Raw genomic sequence first — 19,196 nt, 5'->3', positions numbered from 1 at the left:
AAAATCCGTGACTGGTGTCAAAATCTTGACACCAGTCACAGCACACGAGCAAAAACTGCAAATATATGCTTGTAAAACACAGAAATAAATGACTTGACAAGAGCTCATTAAATAACGGTCCGTTTATTTAGTTTTAAAATAGTTTCTTTTTGTTCTACAGACATAATTTCAAGGAAGTCAGGGACTTGCAGAAGCAACAAAATAAACACTTCTGTTAAGTTAAAATACTGACAGCAAAACGGAGCAAAAACAGAAGAGCGAGGCTGAAATACCGGCAATGACGATAACATCGGAGATGAGGATGAAAGATGCCACCAAACATGCTATGTGCAACCAGCATCACTGCCGTGGTTTCTACCACACTTATATCACTAAAGACACAAGTGATGCCTCGCTAGCATTTCATAATAGTCCCACAGAAAAACAGCAAAATGGTTTTTGCAAGCTGAAGTGTTGTGGTACAGAGTTCTTACAGTGGTAGATGTATATAACAGAAAAAAACTGGCCAAGTAAAACCAAATATATATTCAACAATATATTCAATTTGTAACTATATTCGATCTTTTCACAGCAAATTCACTGACTTCCAAATGAAGAGATTCAGATTCACATAGTAAATTTCTAAGAATAAATTGGGAAATAAACTGAGAACATAAGCTCCATATAGACTTTGGTTTAGATCGTTCAAATTTTATCTTTCTGTGACCAGCAGAAGTTAAAATAAATCTATAATTATCAAGCGTCACTTAGGAAAGTGTATGTTATTAAATATGCAATTACAAGAAATGTGTTAAAATAGCCTGTAAAGCTATTGATTACATTTTTTTTTAGCCAGCGTGGCTGCAGTACTGCATGAAGACAAAAGAAGACAGCAGGAAAGAGAGCAAGCAGGCCCTGAGGATCAGGGTTGAAAAAGAAAAACAGAAAACAGTTTATACAGTAATCATCTCATCTATAAATGCCCCATAACTCACACATTGGGCATAAACTCAACATCACTTTTACTCTTTTTCTATAGATATATATGTATAGATATATGTGTGTTTGTGAAATTAACATCTATTATTAAAATATTTATTGTTGCGATAGCAAAATCCGCTGCTTTGTAAGGTAAAAGAATAAGCTTTAAACCTTTCTAAAAGGAAATAGTGCACATTTCAAGGCATTCAGGCCATCTTGCTTTGCAGTATTCATTGGAAGATACAGTTCCTCAGTTATTATAAAGGGGTCCCCAGAGATTTAAAGGAGTTTGCATCCATTCAAGGTAAGCATGCAAACAATAAGTACAACCAGCCAGCATGGCAAGGACATACATTCACTGATAATTAAAGTCGCCCTTGGACACTCAGACACTGTAACAAAAGTGTGGCTTCCAATGCATCTTTGAAAACAAAAACAGCACTGTCGTAGTGTTTTGTAGCTTGGACTTTTTTTTTTTTTTTTGCTTGTTTTCTTCCCAGGCTTCAAATCACAGGTGTGCAATTAATTTCCCCCAGGTGTCACATGACAAACTTGAATTCTTGTGGAGGGCCCAAAAAACAAGACACCCCCAACTAAAAATAAAAAGTTTTATTGTTCCTGCATTATAGTGGCAACAAACAAAAACTAAAATTTTAAGTGAAGTGACTTATTCAGAAATGTTTATTGGCATTCTGGTGATGAGTAAACATTAGATGAGAAGATCGATAACCCGACTGTGTGAAGCTAGCGGCCAGTTAGCTTAGTAGAAAGAATAGAGACCAAGGAAACTGCAAGCATGCTCGTGTCCATCTACTTGACCTATTTATTTCTGACCATACTAAAGGTGGAGAAACCAACTCCCAAGTGTCTTAAACCTGTATTCTTTTTAACAGCCGGCAGCAGGTGACTCCTCTGGCTGCAAAAAGACTTCTGGTTGTGCGCGAGCCTATCAGAAAACAGCTGTCAACCTGCTTGCTCTGTAATCTCACTGAACACTTCCCTGATGACTTCATGGGCTCCATCACTAGTTTCAGGTCATACAGAATGAAACATGAAGCTCATTTTGTAATTTATGGTTTACATAAGGAGTATAAAAGGAGGATAAATGTTAATGACTCGTCAGTCAAAGACCAATGTGTACGCAGTAAAAAAATTATTTCTTTTATTTTTTAACTACTCATACTGATATACCATGTGTTAACTAGTAAATGCAAAGGAACTAGTATGTGGCTCTTGGAGAGAGTGTTTCCCTGATTTCTGTCGAGCGAATATAAATGGACTGCAGTCTTAGTTTTTATGTTTTGTCACCCACCTAAAACACCCATCACACAAACATGCATCCAGCACTATCACACAAACAGTCAGATGCAGATTACACATTAATGGGAAAATTCTGGAGTTCAAAATTTTGACCCTTTTGACATGTGGCTAGATGGAGCTAGGAAATCAAAAAACCCGACTCTCCAATTATGGGATGCCTCACTCTCTGTGTGGCTCTGAAGATTAAAGGTCTTCTACTAATTGGAAGATCAGTGATCCAATCCCTGGCTCTTCTTCATGTCGAAGGATCCTTGGGCAAGATATTGAACCCCGAGTTCCCATTAATGCATGCATGTGCGAGTGCTTAGGCATGGACAGAAAAAAAGTGCTTGTATGAATGTGGGTGAAGGGAAAAGAGCGATAAATACAGTCCATTTACCACTCTACCTCAAGAACCACATCCACCTAGCTCTAAACTGCTTTATTTTTTAAAATAGATTTCTGTTACCAGTCTTCTCATCTAACTCTCTAAAAATAGTGAAAGTTTCCCTAAATATCCGATACTTCTTTTCAAATGAAGCAAAGCACTCACTGACAGCATCAGAGCATGGGTTGTACACCGTATAGTAAAACAATCTATAAAGGCAGACGGATCTAAATGCAAGTCCAGTGGCAAGACCTTTGAAAATGGGGGGGGGAAAAAAATAGAAAATTACCCTTGACAGATACAAAGTAAACTTTGTCATTTATCTATGGTCTACTGTACAACAGAAATTGTACAAGCTGCCATTCTGTTCTGACCTCAGGCGGCTGCAGATTTAAAAAAAAAAAAAAAAAAAAAAAAAAAAAGCCAAATCAATTCTGAAAACATTTCATTCAAAGTCTGTAGTGAAGCAGGTTCACAGCCATCTCATGATACTGACCTGCTCTAAAGCAGCAACTTGAAATGTTCACTATACGGCTTGCAAGTACATGACACACTGCCTATATCTGGTATTGAGGGTAACTGAGGTATTAAATGAAGGGAAGATATTGCTATCATTATCAGATAAATTATTCTTGTACATTTCCACCTTCACTTGAGGTGCTGTGCCATTTAGATGCAGCTAAAATTCATAGCTGACAAGCAAAGGTCAGGGAATCACACCAGTTGAATGGCTTTGATACATGATTGTTCAACAGTAAAGTTAAAAACAAAAGAGTGCTTTGGAGCAGGAAGAGTCCACAAGCGGTTACAGGCGAGGCCACAACTCTAGAAAGGATTCAGTTTAGCTTTAACGTGGAGGACAGGCAAGATGGATGAGGAGCAGTTGGGAGGAAGAGGTGTGTTGGGAAAAAAAAAGTCTTCAGTGTATACGTTGGGTTTTTTTTTTTTTTTATTAAAGTAGGTATTTGTGTCCGCCGTCCTCGTCCAGCGTGAGGTCCACCACTTCAGGAGGGGACACCCAGTTGGGCTGAGGGGAAACAGTAGTCCAGAGCTGTGATTGATTTGTGCTGTTTAACTGCTCCCCTGAGTTCTCTTTCCAGGAGGACAAACTCTTTATGACCCCCCCGCAAGGATGGGCGCATCTAGATTTGAAAAGGAAAGAAAAAAAAAAGTAAAAAACAAAAAAAAAAGTAAAAAGTTGAATTCAGTGGAGGGGTGGGCAGTAACAGTAGAATTTTACAGTTTCCCCACTGAAAGTCTTTACCGTGCTTTTTCTTGCACTCCGACTATTTCCACCTCACTGTCAGAGGAAACAATGTTAATCTGGCCCTTGTGCTGAGAGCTCTCCTTGTGCGACAGCTCTGCCTCCATGTGGCCTGAAACAAATGTAGAGGAACACAGTCATGCTTTGTGAGGAGGGCCGAAGCAGTAGAGCGCTTCAGACCTCGCTGACACGTGAAGACAGCAGCTGCTTTGACACAGACACACAAAAAACACAAACCCCAACACAAAACAGAGATGAAGCTGACAGTGGTGTTTGTAAAACTGACTGGACAGCATGGAGTGACACATTAGATGGCTGCCTTTATATTCATGTTCTGTCGGCTGCAAAAAAGGTCAAGACTTTTAGTAACATCAAATGCCAGCTGGCAGTGTGTGGGATAAAGAGTGCTTCAAAAGTGTCTTGCTGAGATTAATAAGACCGCCTCCTGCCACACGGCACATTTCAGCTTACTGATGACAACCCATGCCTTTAAAATGTCCTGCCTTCACTGAGAGGATTGGAATTTATTATACCGGGTTTGTAACTGACCTGAGGTAGAGCTCAGAGCTCTTATACACCCAGAGTGAGCTGCCATATCCTGGCCTCTGTGTGTTTTTAGCTCATGCTTTATCACCGTGGGCCGGACTGCCTCCACATTCATACTCTCGTGGTTAGAATCAGTGTCTGAAATATCATAGTGACCCACTACTGGAGGCCCGTCTGCAGAGAACAAAGAAAACACTTCATTATTCAAATCATGCCTGGGAATAGTGCGACTTCTGTTTGAATGAGAGACTGGACACTGCTTCCACAGACCCGCTAAGTCTTAGCATCTACAATAGACACAAGAAAACCCCCATTGGTCCCCCGTTTCCTCTGAAGTAAAGGTCTACATTAACTCTAAAATAAAACACTGCATTATACTCTTATAAATGATGGTTGTATTTGAAGCACATCAACAAACCTTTTGTTCTTTCCATTTATTGCTTTTTAAAATAACAGCCATTCACATAAAAACTACACTCGAGTACAGTCGTTACAAAACACATTTCAAAATAATCTTACTCAGTGAATGAAATGTAGTGGGGATAGTCAAAAAAACTAAACAAAACAAAGCCAAACAACAGGAGTGTAACTAGAAGAGCGGGAGCACATAATTGTTCTACCCTGTAAAAAGGAGTCCCTGGGAAAGAGGGAGAGAGACACACAGACACAGACAGACACACACTCTGCTATCCAGACATCTGTGGGTGTGTGAGAGGGGTTTTGTCTGGACAGCATGTACTGTGAGAGAACACTGCCTATGAATAGCTGATATAGGTAGATACTAGGGTTACCAAAGAAACCAAGCACTTGCCAATATAAAGGCCATGTATTAGAGATAGAAAAGCACTAATGTAGACCAGGTTAGTGTCTTTGGTAAACAATGGACTGTCCTTGCTGTTGTTTTTAATGCACATTTTGATTTCATGCACAGGCTCTCGTTACTGTGCTGACAAAACTGTTGATTTAAAAGTCATTCTAGTTTTAAGGAGTACAGGAGAGCTGACGCTGGATCTATTTAAATCCGTAATGGCAAAGGAACGCTTTACAAAACAAGCAATCTTCACACAACATGAAACCGTTAGGTCAAGGGAAAACAATCAAAAGGAAAAAAAACAGAGATAAAATGTCCCGTCAGTCACCGTTTATCAGCATAAGGAAAAGCTATAGCTTGCACACGTGCTGCTGATGTAAACTAATTTGGCCTTGCACATTCTATATACTAATATACTCGCATGCAAACAGGTGGGGGAAACACGTCGCTTAGCTTTAGGCTCTGTAAAAATGACAGTCATAGGGCTACATATACACATATAGAGAACACTTTTGAACATCTTAACTTTAAATATGATCAGGCCAAAGATTCCTTCATCAGTCTCTGTGATGGTTGTTAGCAGTGTTTAGAAATAAGACCCAAATGGTCATCTACATCAGTGAAAACAGTGTGGGGGGGAGGGGGGTTCAAGGAGGATTGTTTCCTCCCCCCTTTCAAAGACCACAGGATGTGAACCAGAAGGCCACTTGATCACATAGATCTCACTTTTCTTTTTTTAATTAGAAAAAAATCCGTAAACATTGCCATGCACCATACTGCAGCTGTATTACTGCTCTATATCTGCACGTTTGATGCCTGGGTTTTCAGTTTAAAGTCAAGATGCGAATACGCAGTGCCTGGTGGGGACACTGGACAAACTGGCAGACCAGTGCAAACAAAATTGAAGTAGACAAATACCCATCACTATAATATGACTGAAGATTTGAGGCCAATGCAGCCAATAGCCACAACAAAAGAACCCATGCCTTATATGATGTTATAAAATCTACACCTAAGCTACTAAAATAACCACAAGTTTTCTTTTCCAGATTCCTCAATCACTCGTTTCATGTTACTGCGCAAATGCAGCGCCAGCAGCAAATGTAACAGAAAGGCCTTTATTTAAAAATGTAAACACGTCTAATCCTTAATATAGATTTTTAAAAAAGCAAGAAATTGTGTGGGTTAGTATATTGTGTTTATATTTATAGGCATATCTATGTTTAAATGTTCTGTTAGTAAAGCTATGCCACCAAAATAAAGGTTGTCACAAGATTTTCCTGAACTGTTTACAAGCAAAGTGCAAACAGTTCAAGACAAACGGGGGGTATGCAGTGGTAAACCTGATTCTTAAGGAAACAGCACTATAATGCTTTACCCATCATTCCCAGCATGAGTTCAGAATGACAAGGCACATGCTATTACACAGCAGCACCCCACTTAACACCGCAATGATGGCTACCCATCATTATAGTTCATATGCTGAATGAAAGAAATAAAACAATTACTCTGTATGTGTCAAAGAGGGTATTCAGCTGGTGCTGAAAAAAACGAAAGAAAGAAAGCAAAGCAATACAATAAGAGCCCTGACTCAGTCTATTGAGAAGCCATGTTTCCGTGTCACAGATGCTGCAGAAATCAAATAGGTGAGTTGAATTTTTCTCAGTGTCAAATCTCACAGTGATTCAGTGCCAGCACACATGCTGAGCCTCAGGGGCCCGTGCTACTAAGCAGGATTCCAAGCTAGTTTCAGGTTTTCAGGGTTCCCCAGCTTCCAAATTCAGTTCCTTCTGCGGGTACACTGCCACATTAGACCACACCAAAATACACGACCTCCTGAGTAGGTCATGTTCAACATAACAGATGAACGTATATAAAGCACCAACTACTGACCAATTGGTTGTCTTTTGTGAAGATCCTTTGGGCTGTACAGCACATGTACTGAGTGGGTTTTATTTCACTTATGCCTGTGAGCATTTGAGCCCATTTCTTCTTTCCATATGTCAAGACTCTTTAACTGATTAAATTCCAGTGCTTAGACCTTATAAAATTTGCAAGAATTTAAAAAAATATTTTACCCGATGTCATTCGATTTAACATTACCTGGGTTGTAGCTGAAACAACAGAGCTAAAATTATCTAAATAAACAACCACAGGTAACACATGAATTTGAAGAAATACATCATTGTAATTCAAGTTATATTTTCTTGTTTGTCAGTGATGGAGCATCATCACTAATGGGCCTTTTAGTAAATTGCACATTCACACAAAATGCAATTTTATGCCAATTTTTCCTCCTGGCTTTTTGCCTGGATTACATTTTTAATTTTCTTCATATCAGGATTACTGTTTGTTCTGACTTTAAGTGGCTATAGTCCCATAGTCTTTGCAGTTGGTCATCTGGTGCCACCATTACGCATGTTATGCGAAAATGCTCATAGCTGGGTTTAATTAAAACAAACAAACAAACAAACAAACAAAAAAAAACCCCAACCGATTACCAGACTCCATGTGACTGTGTTTGCTAGGCTTAACAAAGCCATATAAAGAAGACATGTTAAACCTGCTTCATAGCACGGGCCCCTGGTCTGCACAGAGTCAAGTTCAAATGACCAGTTCAGGCCCAGCTGCTGCTGCTGGTGGTGTTTCTGTTTAGTGCCCTCACATCCTTGAACGGGTATACCCCATTGCTTTCTGCCTTAACTATCTCTACACTTGTCGAGATCAAAGTAAGAAACTGCGAGGGGTGAAGCAGAAGTGAAATCTAAACATTCAAGAGACCAGGGTCTGGAACACCTAGATTTCCATTCTGAGTGACAACTTCAGGGTGGATGTTGTTGTTGTTGTTTATAGGGGTGTGGGTGAGACTGTTGTTCTCTCGTGCCAACATGTAGGCAGCCATAGTCTCTGCAGACTCTGAAGATGGCAAAAATGAGCTTGGGGGGGAAGGCCGTGCCCCCTGTGAGGCCTGCTGCTGCCCTTCTGGGCCGTCACTCGAGCGCTTGGAAGAATCGTTGTCCGAGTCGAGGTGTGCAAGCTTTTCCATCCAGACGCGGAAGCGCTCCTCAGTCTGACGCTGCATCACAGCAAAGCGCGTCATGGCCTCCTCCAGAACGCTGCCGATGCCGTTCCTGTCCCACGAGCCGCTGTCCAGTAACCCATGAATCTGGGATCCCACTCTGGATCTCTCCGAAGCACGTCTGAAGCCAGCTTTAAAGACATTGAGGCCAAGCCATAAGAAAATACAGTAGCACTTTCATGCTTCGGAGGTGGACTTTTGCATTACAGAGAAAATGACAGTTTGTTTCAGGTAACGTGCAGATCGACTCTTTTCATGCTGATGGACTACATCATGCAGTTGTAGCACTCAAATCTGTGTGCGGGATGTAAAAAATGGCTGAAAACATTTCATGTCCTACAGATCCCTGAAGGAAGATAATTGGTGGTCTGAGGGTGACTGATCGAGTGATTTGGAAAAGGTTTAAGATTTTAAAGTAAATGCAACAACCCAAAGCAAAATAACTTCAAATCTGAGCCGCAAAAGCAACAGACATAACTAAGAGATAGACTTTATATAAACCAAAGTACCTTTACTAATACAAAAACAATTTATTACGGATCATCTATGAAACACAAGAAACTAAAATTTTAATGTAAAAATGCTAATAAAATACATCAAGCTATACGCTAAAGAACACAATCATGATCAAAAGATTATCCAACAGTAAACCGAGTGCTTCTCTTCCGTTGGGAGACCTTTAAACACCAGCCTGATAGGAGCTACTTCTGGAGAATTCAACTCACCCAAAAGATTTCTACAACATGTAAGCAAACTCACGGGGTCTAACGTGCATGCAAGCGTTACAATCAGCGTTTGCCAATGAGTGTTTATTCCAGGTAGACACCTCTGGCCCACAGATTCGCAAAAAGCCATTCTCAATTAGATTTGTATATATTTGTATGCATTTACACTTTCAACAGGATGACAAGAACTCACGGGCTCATCTAAGGTGTTGCAAAATCATTTAAAGTATAGGAAAGCACCCAACTAGATTTCTGACATGATTCACTGTAGGAGGAGTGAAGTGTGTGATGGGTCAGGACAAAAAGAATACTGAAACATTAAGGAATATTTAGTAAGGACAGAAATGCAGGAAATGCAATACTAAATGCCCAGCAGTTTTCATGTGAATGAAATACTTGCTAAACTCCCTCTAACAAAACAGACTAATTATTTATGAGGTTAGGCAATCTAGTGAAACACAACTTTAGATATTGGATTTTATGTCCTTACTCATGTATAAGCCAGTATTTCTACAGCTTACTGACACCAGCAGTGACTGTAGAGCCTTGCAACTCAGTGAGATCATAGTATGTCTATTTAGAGCAAAGGCTGTGTATATTAATGGCTGACTTGTTGAACTGCAGAACTCACAGTAATGGTTACATTAACTCAACTCTTTTTTACCACTCTGAGCTGGACAATGTTGATTAGACTCCCATAGCAAATCATCAGTAAGAAAGAGTTTCATGACAATGTTTAAGTCTCTTTCAGACATGGGATATGTCAGATTGCTTGCTTTACCATTCTGTTCCAGTCCTGGTTGTCACTCATAAGACCCTTTTCCATCAATACCTACTCAGATCGACTCGCCAGGACTCGACTCGGATCGACTGGTTTTCCATTACAATTTAGTACCTCCTAATGTGTGTGTGAACGACGCGATTAATATGTGACATGAACGCTACAACAAAGGTGGACGCCGAGGCAAAAATATACCTGCTACTCGGTCTGTGGCTTTTCGCCAGACTCAGGGACCACGGTTTTTTGTAGCCATTGTGATGCTACTGACCAGCTAATCAGTGGCATGCAGTCTGACGGCATCACATTTTAGTACCTGCTCGGATCACTGGAACCCCGGCTGAGCAAGTACGAAAAAGTACCAGGTACCAGGCAGGTACTATGACCTAACAGAAAACTCTGAAAACTGTGGCGAAACGTGCCGAGTTGATCCAAGTAGGTACTAATTGAAAAGGGGCTTTATATTGTTAATTATATTATTAATGTTGCTTAGTTGTTTAAAGCTTCATTGATATAACAGTGATGGGGAGAGCCATGGTATGTGTGTCTTATTTGCAGGATTTCTCCAGCCAATCAAAAAAAAAAAAAAAAGAAAAGAAAAAAAGCTTCCAAAGAGGTTTTGACCTACCACCAAAGAACCAAAGAAGAACAATCAGGTGATGAATCTATATTGAGACCATTTTTTAATGATCTTTAATTTACTTTAAGCTTTAAATATAATTTTATATACACTGTTGGTTTATAAAGTGCCAAACAAAGTGACAAGGATACTTTCAACTCTGAAGAAGTGTAATCTTCTTTTTTGAAGACTTTGTTTCCTCCTTCATCATCACAAGGACCAGGTTCTGTATGTGTGAGTGTTTGCTGTAGCAGCTCCCAAATACAGCATATAGACTGTGAGAGAGCAAATGAGCTTTATTCTGGGTTGGAAAAAGTGAAAATTCTTCATCATGGATGTCTTACCAAGACAAATGCTAAGAGAGATGTGCAAAGTTGCAATTTCATTAATGCAACTGCATATATTTTAGACTTGTGTCATACTGACAGTGATATGCAAATGCAGGTTGAACCTACAGCAGCTTCAGCCTGTAAGAGTGACGCTCTGTTGAGACTTCTAGATAAAACTGAACAGAATGATTGTCCAGCCAATGCATTCTAAGATGATGTCTGTCTGACTAAAAACGGTACATGTCTGAAAGGAGTAATGCTGTATTATGACTAGGTGCTGGTCCTCTAAACATATACTGTATACATCTAAAGACAACTTGAATGAATATAGACATGGATGGGAAAATAACTAAGGAAAAAAATGACAAAACAAACAAAGCAGCCCTGTTATTGATTTGATGTTAGGAAGGATTTGTACAGTTGTTGTATCAGTTTAATGATTTGGTTGACAATTTTTTTAAACTCATGCAAGCAGACTCTTATGTCTAACTGATCAGTAGTCAATACTTTCTTATGTTGTAAACCAGTACTAGTCTGCAATGTGAGTCAGAGATTTATATGAAATACTAAGTGGCTGCTAGTGGACAGTGATGGTAGTAGTACTGAGCTCTTAAGCATGCGTTGTAAACATCGGTTATTACCTGGAATATCTGTCTTGATTGTCTTGCTACCCCCTGAGGTGTCATCATCCTCATCCTCGGAGGAGCTGGTGCTGGAGTCACAAGTGAGCTCGCTGTCACTTGTACTGCTGTCCTGCAGCAGGTTGTACTTCTTCCGTGCTGCTGCCTCTCGTTTTTGCCTCAGCAGGCGCATTCGCTCCTTGTGTTTCTGACTGCGGTGACCTTTCACTTTTGAAAACTTGCCATTGGTTTGTTTTTCCTGGCCTCCTGCGGCTGCTATCATGGTGGGCTGGCAGCGGTTCTTCTTTGCAGCCATTGTATTTGGAGGCACCTCACTCTCTGAACGTGACCGTCGAGACTTCCTTCCCCCTGCAACTGTGGCAGATGCTTGCATTCCTCCTGCCTGCCCAGGATCACCTGTAGCTTCCATGCTGCCCTCTTCCTCTTCTCCTATGGGAGGAGCAGCACCTTCTTCCCCTGAGGAGAGTGTATCAGAGTCAGCCAGGTGGCCACTGGATGAAGGCGAGAGCATGCAGGGGTTCGAGGAGTCACTCTCGTAGATATGACGAGACACGGGTTTGTCACTTCCTGTTGAGGCATGCTGAGACTCTGGTGAGTCTCTGCGAAGCTCCTTCATCAAGCATGGCATGGACAGGAGACTCTGCTCACCCTCTGTATTCAAGGGGCTGTCCGCCTCCTTTTCCCTTGGGGGCGAACTGGTACTGGTAGTGGTTTCTGTTTTCAGATGCTCATCCTGCTCTGCTTGAACAGAAGCTGTGGCTGATTGAGCTTCATCAAGGCACTCTGAGGGGCACTCAGCATCTACAAATTCTTCTGCCTTTTCTGAGTCAGCCATCTTCATGCTAGTTGAGCCCAGCGGCCAAAGGTCCATCAAGCATGGACCAATGTCCCTGGACAGGACCTCACCTGCTGGAGGAAACGAAGCATCACAAACTTTAGTTAAACAATCTAAACAAACTTGAAAGACAATAACAATTGTTTTTAAACCTTAATTCTTTTAAACAAAACAATTACTTTTACAAAAGAATTATATGAAAAAAACACCACAAATTAAAAAAAATATCTTGCATGACACATAAATTATTTACTACAATATTTATTTGGAAATATTTAGGAGACTGAATAATTAACAATTATTACTATAACCGTAAAGTTCTTAAATCAAAGCTATACCCTATACTAAAATAAATAAAAGTGGAATATTATAGTTTACTACTGCTTCCTTTCTAATCCAATTACTGCTTTAAGTATACAAGCACACAGACACGTTAAATGTCGGACAATATTTGGCCAGAATATGTTTTTAACGGTATTGCTAGAAGGTGCTAAGCATCTGCTTTAGTTTTAGATTTCACAGACAGCGAAAACGACCCTTTTAAACAAAGGTTTAAACCCATTAAAGTACCCGTGTAAACTACAGGATGTTTATTTGTTCCCGGATAAATTACTTCAGTTAGTTGTGTCAAGGGCTAGCTGGAACTAGCACACCCTTTTAGCTGCACAGTGAAGCTAACCTCGGTCATAACCTTAAGATTCCCAAACTTGGCGACAGGCAGACGTGGAAAAAATATTCACGTTGCAAGATAGCGGCCTATCATTAGCCTAAAAATGGAAGCGCTACGAATCCAGCCAGAGCTGTAACAAGCAGGATAATGTCAGCAGCTATCAGTCAAAAGCGATAACCAACTTAGCCTTTAAAATAGCACTCGGCTAGTTACAACTTACCGCAGAGTTACTTATATTCTTCTTTTCCAAGTGTCACACTCGACATCTTCAGTAACGTGCAACCTCTCTGATATGTGATATGTAAACTGTGCACCGCTGAATGCACTTGACTTATTTACAAGTTGGAAGAATTTGAATGTGTTTTGACGCAGAAGACTCGCAGCTCCGCGAGCCCTGTTTAGCAGTTAGCTGTATGTTTTTTTTTAAAATGTCTCCATCGCTCACAAAGCTACGTGCGCCACTTCCGGTATGCGCTACTTAGACGAGCGCCCCCTATTGTTCGGAAATCAGCACTTCTTCTTCTATCGGCTTCTTTCCCCAAAGGGGGTCGCCACAGCGGATCATCTGCCTCCATCTTACACTATTCCGAGCACCATATCTGTCACCCCCACCCCTCGCTCTCTTTCTCTCTCTTTCCATATATCCGCATTATTCCTTAGGTTAATGATCTGTGGAGGAGCCACAGGAGCCATCTTTTAAAAAACATAAAAATTAAACTGAAGTACAGTCAGTATCCAAATGATTTTATTTTACTGTGATCTATGCAGCTACCGACACACTTTTTAAAGGGAACCCGAAGAAATACAACAAAATAAAGTAAAAAAATAAAAACTACAAAAAGTCTGGAGAGTGTTTTATTTTGAAGTACTTCCGGGTTGCGGTGACCTCTCTACAATTTGCTGCCGTGTCCGCCATCCTTCTCTCTCCTCTCCAGGAGCAGGACAGACCTCGTAGGACACCAACATGCTGTCAGTTCGCGTCGCAGCGGCTCTCGCCCGCAACCTGCCCCGCAGGGCTGGATTGGTAAGCACCTCTACTTCTATATGTGACGTTTTTGTTCACTTCTTTAAGGAAAAACAAGAATTTATTCGCACAAAACCATGGCGGCTGTTGTGCGCGCGCACGTCTTTGCATCGGAGGGCACTGGGCCCTTCACAGTGCCAGTCACTGTTGCTAACATGTTTGTAGTTGACAGACAGCAAAACCCAACTTGAGGAGTCGATAAATGAAAAAAAGCAAACGCTGGTCCACGTGTTGCACTGCTAGGCGAGTGTCAGTGGAAATGACAAAGCTGTAACTTGGTGTTGAAGGTCAGGTTTGGCCCCTTCGGTATGACAGCTTTAGTCATAATGTATTTATCAAGCAAGCTTTGTACAGTTCTTTCAGTACATAAAGCAACATTATGGTAGACATTTCACTGTTCTGGATGGATATTATAGACTCGATCTGTACCAGTCATCGGTTGAGATTGTCCTATGACTCTATGACCGGAAACCTTTTATATACAGTTTGTCATACTTAGAACCAGCCCAACCTTTTATAAAATTTTAATATAGCTGCTGTGATTAAATGACACTGTAATGCATGGTGCAGTAGTTCATGTGTATTCTGTATGTAGCTTTTTAAATTTTATTTCTGCTTGTCACCTCTGTGACTCAGGGGGCTATAGGTGATTTAAATCCAGTGGCAGTGACACCTAAAACAAGTCCAGTCTGTAATCTTTACTTTGGTCACTTATTTTTTTTGCTGTGTTTTCTGTATTTTCACAATAATTGGTGTTGAGTTGACGGTTGGTAGAAAGGTTCCCTAGCAGCTGGGGATTTTATTAAGTTTATCATCTACTTTTTTATAGACAAAACATTAGACATTTCAAAATTAACAGCACAACAAATCTCAAAAAAAAATTATCATACAATGTAATTAATAATGAAAGACGGGGGTTTCATTATTATTTTTTATAATGTTCATTTGGAACGATTTATTCCATGATTGACATCATGACCTCTTTAATTTTAGTTTGCCTAATAAGCTGCCAGTTTATATTTGGTTAGACTGTTTTTAAATAATTAATGATTGAAAACTGCTGTATTTCCAGCCTGGATAAAACTAATTCTTTCGCTCTTTCTTGATGTGATAAAGGTATCAAAGAATGTTGCTGCGGCTTGTGTAGGAGCCAAGAATCTACACACCTCTAGCCCATGGCTGCAGAAAAAAACAGGTCAGTGTTTTGGGAAGTCTGCTTCAGCCTAGAATCTAAGAAATGAATTATTTTGGAACATTTCTCCCCAGCAATGTTTGAGGAAGAACCACTATGTAAAGATCTCACAATATATGTCTTAATTAGTTTCATAGAACTTTATTAACCCTGAAATGTAAACACTTATTATACATTACAGGCACTGCTGAGGTCTCATCAATTCTGGAGGAGAAAATCATGGGAGCTGATACCAGTGCTGATTTGGAGGAGACTGGTCGCGTACTGTCTATTGGTGATGGTATTGCCAGAGTGTACGGTCTTAGGAACGTGCAGGCTGAGGAGATGGTGGAGTTCTCCTCTGGTCTTAAGGTGACTATCTAAGTCTTACATAATGACCTTGTTTAAATACCACGAGTGAATAAAAATATTTAAACAGTTTCTAGATCATTTTAAGTCAAAGGTGTTTGGAGAATGATAGATTTTTACTTTAGCAGCAAAGAATATCTGTAAGCCACTGGGTAAGCATACTGCCTCAAGTTTAAATCCCAGGTTAATGTGTTGTTCCTTGAAATGATAACCTCTGATAATAAGTGGATCTGTTGGCAGAAAATTGAGTTAAAGATGTGGTTTTGATTAGTCTTTACCCACATACTGTGTCCTTTAAAATGGATTATTAAACACAGTGGTTGTTCAAGTACTTTGCATGGTAAATTCATGCAAACAAAGGTAATAATGGTTATTTGTTCTCCTACCCAGGGTATGTCTCTGAACTTGGAGCCTGACAACGTTGGTGTCGTAGTGTTTGGTAATGACAAGCTGATCAAAGAGGGCGACATCGTCAAAAGAACAGGCGCTATCGTTGATGTGCCTGTAGGCGAGGAGCTCCTGGGTCGCGTTGTGGACGCTCTTGGAAATGCCATCGATGGAAAGGTACCTGTCAGAAAACCGAGAGAGTCTTGTTTTCCAGATTCTAAATTAATTGCGTCAGACTGGCGACCCGTCCAGGGTGTACCCCGCCTTTCGCCCTATGACAGCTGGGATAGGCTCCAGCGCCCCCCGCGACCCTGAAAAGGATAAGCGGAAGCGAATGGATGGACAATTTTGCTTGGCCTTTGGCTTTGTGGAGCTGATTGATGGTACACTTGATGGTTTTATACATCATTTTCTCCACAGGGCCCTCTGGGCTCCAAGGTTCGCAGGCGTGTGGGACTGAAAGCTCCTGGTATCATCCCCCGTATCTCTGTGAGGGAGCCCATGCAGACCGGCATCAAAGCTGTGGACAGTTTGGTCCCCATAGGTCGTGGACAGCGTGAGCTCATCATTGGAGACAGACAGACTGGGTAAGAGGCTCAAAGTGAATAGCTGAATACGACAGAGTATTTGATGTGATTTCCAGTGCCTTTTAAGTGCTTCTACAGTAGTGGAAGTGACGCTTCCAAAGAAGGGGTCACAGATACCCTATTATTATAATAAGTTGTTGTTGTGTTTTTTAGCACTTGACCATTATTTTTTTCACAGACAAGTTTTTTTTGTTACTTCATAAATGACATTTTAAACTCATTAGTTCATATTAGGCTAAGTTCTGCCAGCTTTGTTTCATGTTTCGTTGCAGATATGTCTCATGAAGCATCTGATTGTTTTTTGTCAGATGGGAAACCAAATGTGCAAAATAATTCCATATATCTACATGAGCTTACATCACTGTGAACAAGGTGTCATTTTTGTATGCTGGAAGCTAGGATTTCTATTGTGTTTATGAATAATGGATTAGAAATACACTCTTTATAATATAATACACTTTTTTTAGACTGTTAGATCTTCTAAAACTATTCTAAGCACAAAAATGTGAACTGGTGGTTTGTGTATCCTCATTTGTCTTGCAGAAAAACTGCCATTGCCATTGACACAATCATCAACCAGAAGCGCTTCAACGATGGGACTGATGAGAAGAAGAAGCTCTATTGCATTTATGTTGCTATTGGCCAGAAGAGGTCCACAGTGGCTCAGCTGGTGAAGAGGCTCACTGATGCCGATGCCATGAAGTACACCATAGTGGTGTCAGCTACAGCTTCTGATGCTGCTCCACTGCAGTACTTGGCTCCCTACTCTGGCTGCTCCATGGGAGAGTACTTCAGAGACAATGGAAAGCACGCCCTGATCATCTATGACGATCTCTCCAAGCAGGTGAGTTTATTTGGTCTCATGCTACAGAGCGTTTTTTAACACAAGCGTAAAAAACTGTTTAAAGTCTGTGTCTGGTTCTTGCTTTCCTGCAGGCTGTCGCTTACCGTCAGATGTCCCTGCTGCTCCGTCGTCCCCCCGGGCGTGAGGCTTACCCAGGAGACGTTTTCTACCTGCATTCCCGTCTGCTGGAGAGAGCTGCTAAGATGAACGACAACTTCGGCGGTGGCTCCCTCACAGCCCTTCCTGTTATTGAGACACAGGCTGGTGATGTGTCAGCCTACATTCCAACTAATGTCATCTCCATCACAGATGGACAGGTCAGTGAGTTGCCTTCCCTCATTTTAATTTGGATCCTCAGCCACCATTAAATATGTTTTATCCCGCAGATCTTCTTGGAGACTGAGCTGTTTTACAAGGGTATTCGTCCAGCTATCAATGTCGGTCTTTCTGTGTCACGTGTCGGATCTGCTGCCCAGACCAGGGCCATGAAACAGGTTGGTCTTTCAGTCTTGCCTAGTTCTAGTCTCTCAACTGATTTTTGTGCTGGGAGTCTTTCACATTAACTTCATTTTTCCTGTCCATCATCAGGTGGCTGGTACCATGAAGCTGGAGCTTGCCCAGTACCGTGAGGTGGCTGCCTTTGCTCAGTTTGGTTCTGATCTGGATGCTGCCACTCAGCAGCTGCTGAACCGTGGCGTCCGTCTGACTGAGCTGCTTAAGCAGGGACAGTACTGTGAGTATTTGCTGTTTGTATAGAAAATGATGCATCCATTTAAAAAAAAAAAAAAATAGAATTTGTCCATTCTGCAGTTGTCTTACTTACTGTGCCCATGAACTTCCATCTTTCAGCTCCAATGGCTATTGAAGAACAGGTAGCAGTCATTTATGCTGGTGTGAGGGGACACTTGGACAAAATGGAGCCAAGCAAGATCACCAAGTTTGAGAAGGCGTTCCTGCAGCACATACTGAGCCAGCACCAGGACCTGCTGGCAAATATTAAGTGAGTTTAACATTTCTAAAGCAGTAGCAGATTCTTTCTTTTTAATGCATTGGTTACAATACATCTCAATCTGTTCTTCATTGCAGGGCTGATGGCAAAATCTCTGAGGCATCCGATGCCAAGCTCAAACAAATTGTGTTGAATTTCCTCTCCAGCTTTGAGTAAAGTGGTGCTTTTTGGTCTGGTTGTTTTCATGTTTGCATAGTTCAGTGTCAGTTATACTTTCTATGAACTTAAAAAAACAAAACTCAAAGGGCACTTGATCTTTAAATGTATAGATTTCTCTGAACAGAGAATAAAGTATTCCACCTAACTCTGACTCAGTTTCCTTTTTTGTTTTTACAGTGCTGCTGTTATGTGGAGCTTTTGTATTTTCCCAGTTGCCTATTCTTTAATCATTTACATGTAAGCATTGAGCTAAAGCATTTATTTAAAACTGTAGCAGAAAAAGAACTGCTGCAGTTGTATATCCCTCAAATTTCAAAAGACCAGCAATGCAAATAGTTCTCATTTGTATTCATATGATCATACACTCAAACTTTGTTTCAGTGCCAAGAAATGCATAATTCAGCTTTTTATCAGGTCAGGCTCATTATTTGAGCGCAGTTCTTTAAAGTTTCCAAACACTGTTTAAGACAAACTTCCTAGAAACTGGAAGTAAATGGTTGATGAGGATGATCGTCTTGTCGTCGTAACCATATCTCAGCCTAGATCAGTTGTATTAGAGGATAAACATCTAGAGCTCATTGTAAAGTTTTCTAAAGGTTCATCGCATGTGCTGTAGTTGAAGCTTCTTTTAAGATCAAGGCTTGAAGACCTTAAACGGAAAGGAACTGTTTAAATTTTCTGTGACTGAGCAAGATGCATTAA

General features: G+C 40.7%; 2 protein-coding genes across 7 annotated transcripts; one reads left to right on the top strand and one right to left on the bottom strand.

The window, feature by feature from the left end:
- Positions 1 to 2,711: 2,711 nt before the first annotated feature.
- cunh18orf25 (chromosome unknown C18orf25 homolog) lies at positions 2,712 to 13,392 on the bottom strand. Of its 5 annotated transcripts, none has more exons than XM_005917289.3 (5): positions 13,165 to 13,392; positions 11,440 to 12,348; positions 4,461 to 4,631; positions 3,912 to 4,023; positions 2,712 to 3,789 (listed from the first exon to the last, which is right to left on the bottom strand). In XM_005917289.3, the coding sequence occupies exons 2-5, from the start codon at positions 12,308 to 12,310 to the stop codon at positions 3,600 to 3,602; spliced, it is 1,344 nt and encodes a 447-aa protein (XP_005917351.1). In that variant the 5' UTR covers positions 12,311 to 12,348; positions 13,165 to 13,392; the 3' UTR covers positions 2,712 to 3,599. The 5 variants fall into 5 exon arrangements, with proteins under 5 accessions (XP_005917351.1, XP_005917352.1, XP_014187587.1 ...); XM_005917290.3 differs by having other exon boundaries at positions 11,440 to 12,345; XM_014332101.2 differs by lacking the exon at positions 4,461 to 4,631 and having other exon boundaries at positions 13,165 to 13,390.
- Positions 13,393 to 13,816: 424 nt separating this feature from the next.
- On the top strand, positions 13,817 to 18,639 carry atp5fa1 (ATP synthase F1 subunit alpha). 2 transcript variants are annotated; one of them, XM_042218749.1, is made up of 11 exons: positions 13,817 to 13,968; positions 15,085 to 15,160; positions 15,338 to 15,511; positions 15,899 to 16,072; positions 16,316 to 16,482; positions 17,026 to 17,326; positions 17,419 to 17,643; positions 17,713 to 17,820; positions 17,915 to 18,059; positions 18,176 to 18,326; positions 18,413 to 18,639. In XM_042218749.1, exons 3-11 carry the CDS (start codon positions 15,380 to 15,382, stop codon positions 18,489 to 18,491), a joined length of 1,482 nt encoding a protein of 493 aa, XP_042074683.1. In that variant the 5' UTR covers positions 13,817 to 13,968; positions 15,085 to 15,160; positions 15,338 to 15,379; the 3' UTR covers positions 18,492 to 18,639. The 2 variants fall into 2 exon arrangements, with proteins under 2 accessions (XP_042074683.1, XP_005917354.1); XM_005917292.2 differs by having other exon boundaries at positions 15,085 to 15,163; positions 15,342 to 15,511.
- Positions 18,640 to 19,196: the final 557 nt, after the last annotated feature.

The sequence above is a fragment of the Haplochromis burtoni genome, unplaced genomic scaffold (genome assembly GCF_018398535.1).
Source record: "Haplochromis burtoni strain Fernald_Lab_line unplaced genomic scaffold, NCSU_Asbu1 Contig_23, whole genome shotgun sequence".
Lineage (NCBI taxonomy): Eukaryota > Metazoa > Chordata > Actinopteri > Cichliformes > Cichlidae > Haplochromis > Haplochromis burtoni.
The sequence above is the reverse complement of the archived record's forward strand: the minus strand, read 5'-3'. Positions and strand labels throughout refer to the sequence as shown.

Bases quoted from the DNA above. Each gene is read 5' to 3' on its own strand.
- atp5fa1 (XM_005917292.2), top strand. From the start codon at position 13,909: ATGCTGTCAGTTCGCGTCGCAGCGGCTCTCGCCCGCAACCTGCCCCGC. The intron at 13,969-15,084 runs GTAAGCACCTCT...GATGTGATAAAG, and splicing joins TGCCCCGCAGGGCTGGATTG to GTATCAAAGAATGTTGCTGC. The intron at 15,164-15,341 runs GTCAGTGTTTTG...TATACATTACAG, and splicing joins ATGGCTGCAGAAAAAAACAG to GCACTGCTGAGGTCTCATCA.
- cunh18orf25 (XM_005917289.3), bottom strand. From the start codon at position 12,310: ATGGACCTTTGGCCGCTGGGCTCAACTAGCATGAAGATGGCTGACTCA. The intron at 4,632-11,439 runs GTAATAACCGAT...TGTTCTCTGCAG, and splicing joins AATCAAGACAGATATTCCAG to ACGGGCCTCCAGTAGTGGGT. The intron at 4,024-4,460 runs GTCAGTTACAAA...CATTTGTTTCAG, and splicing joins AGCTCTGAGCTCTACCTCAG to GCCACATGGAGGCAGAGCTG.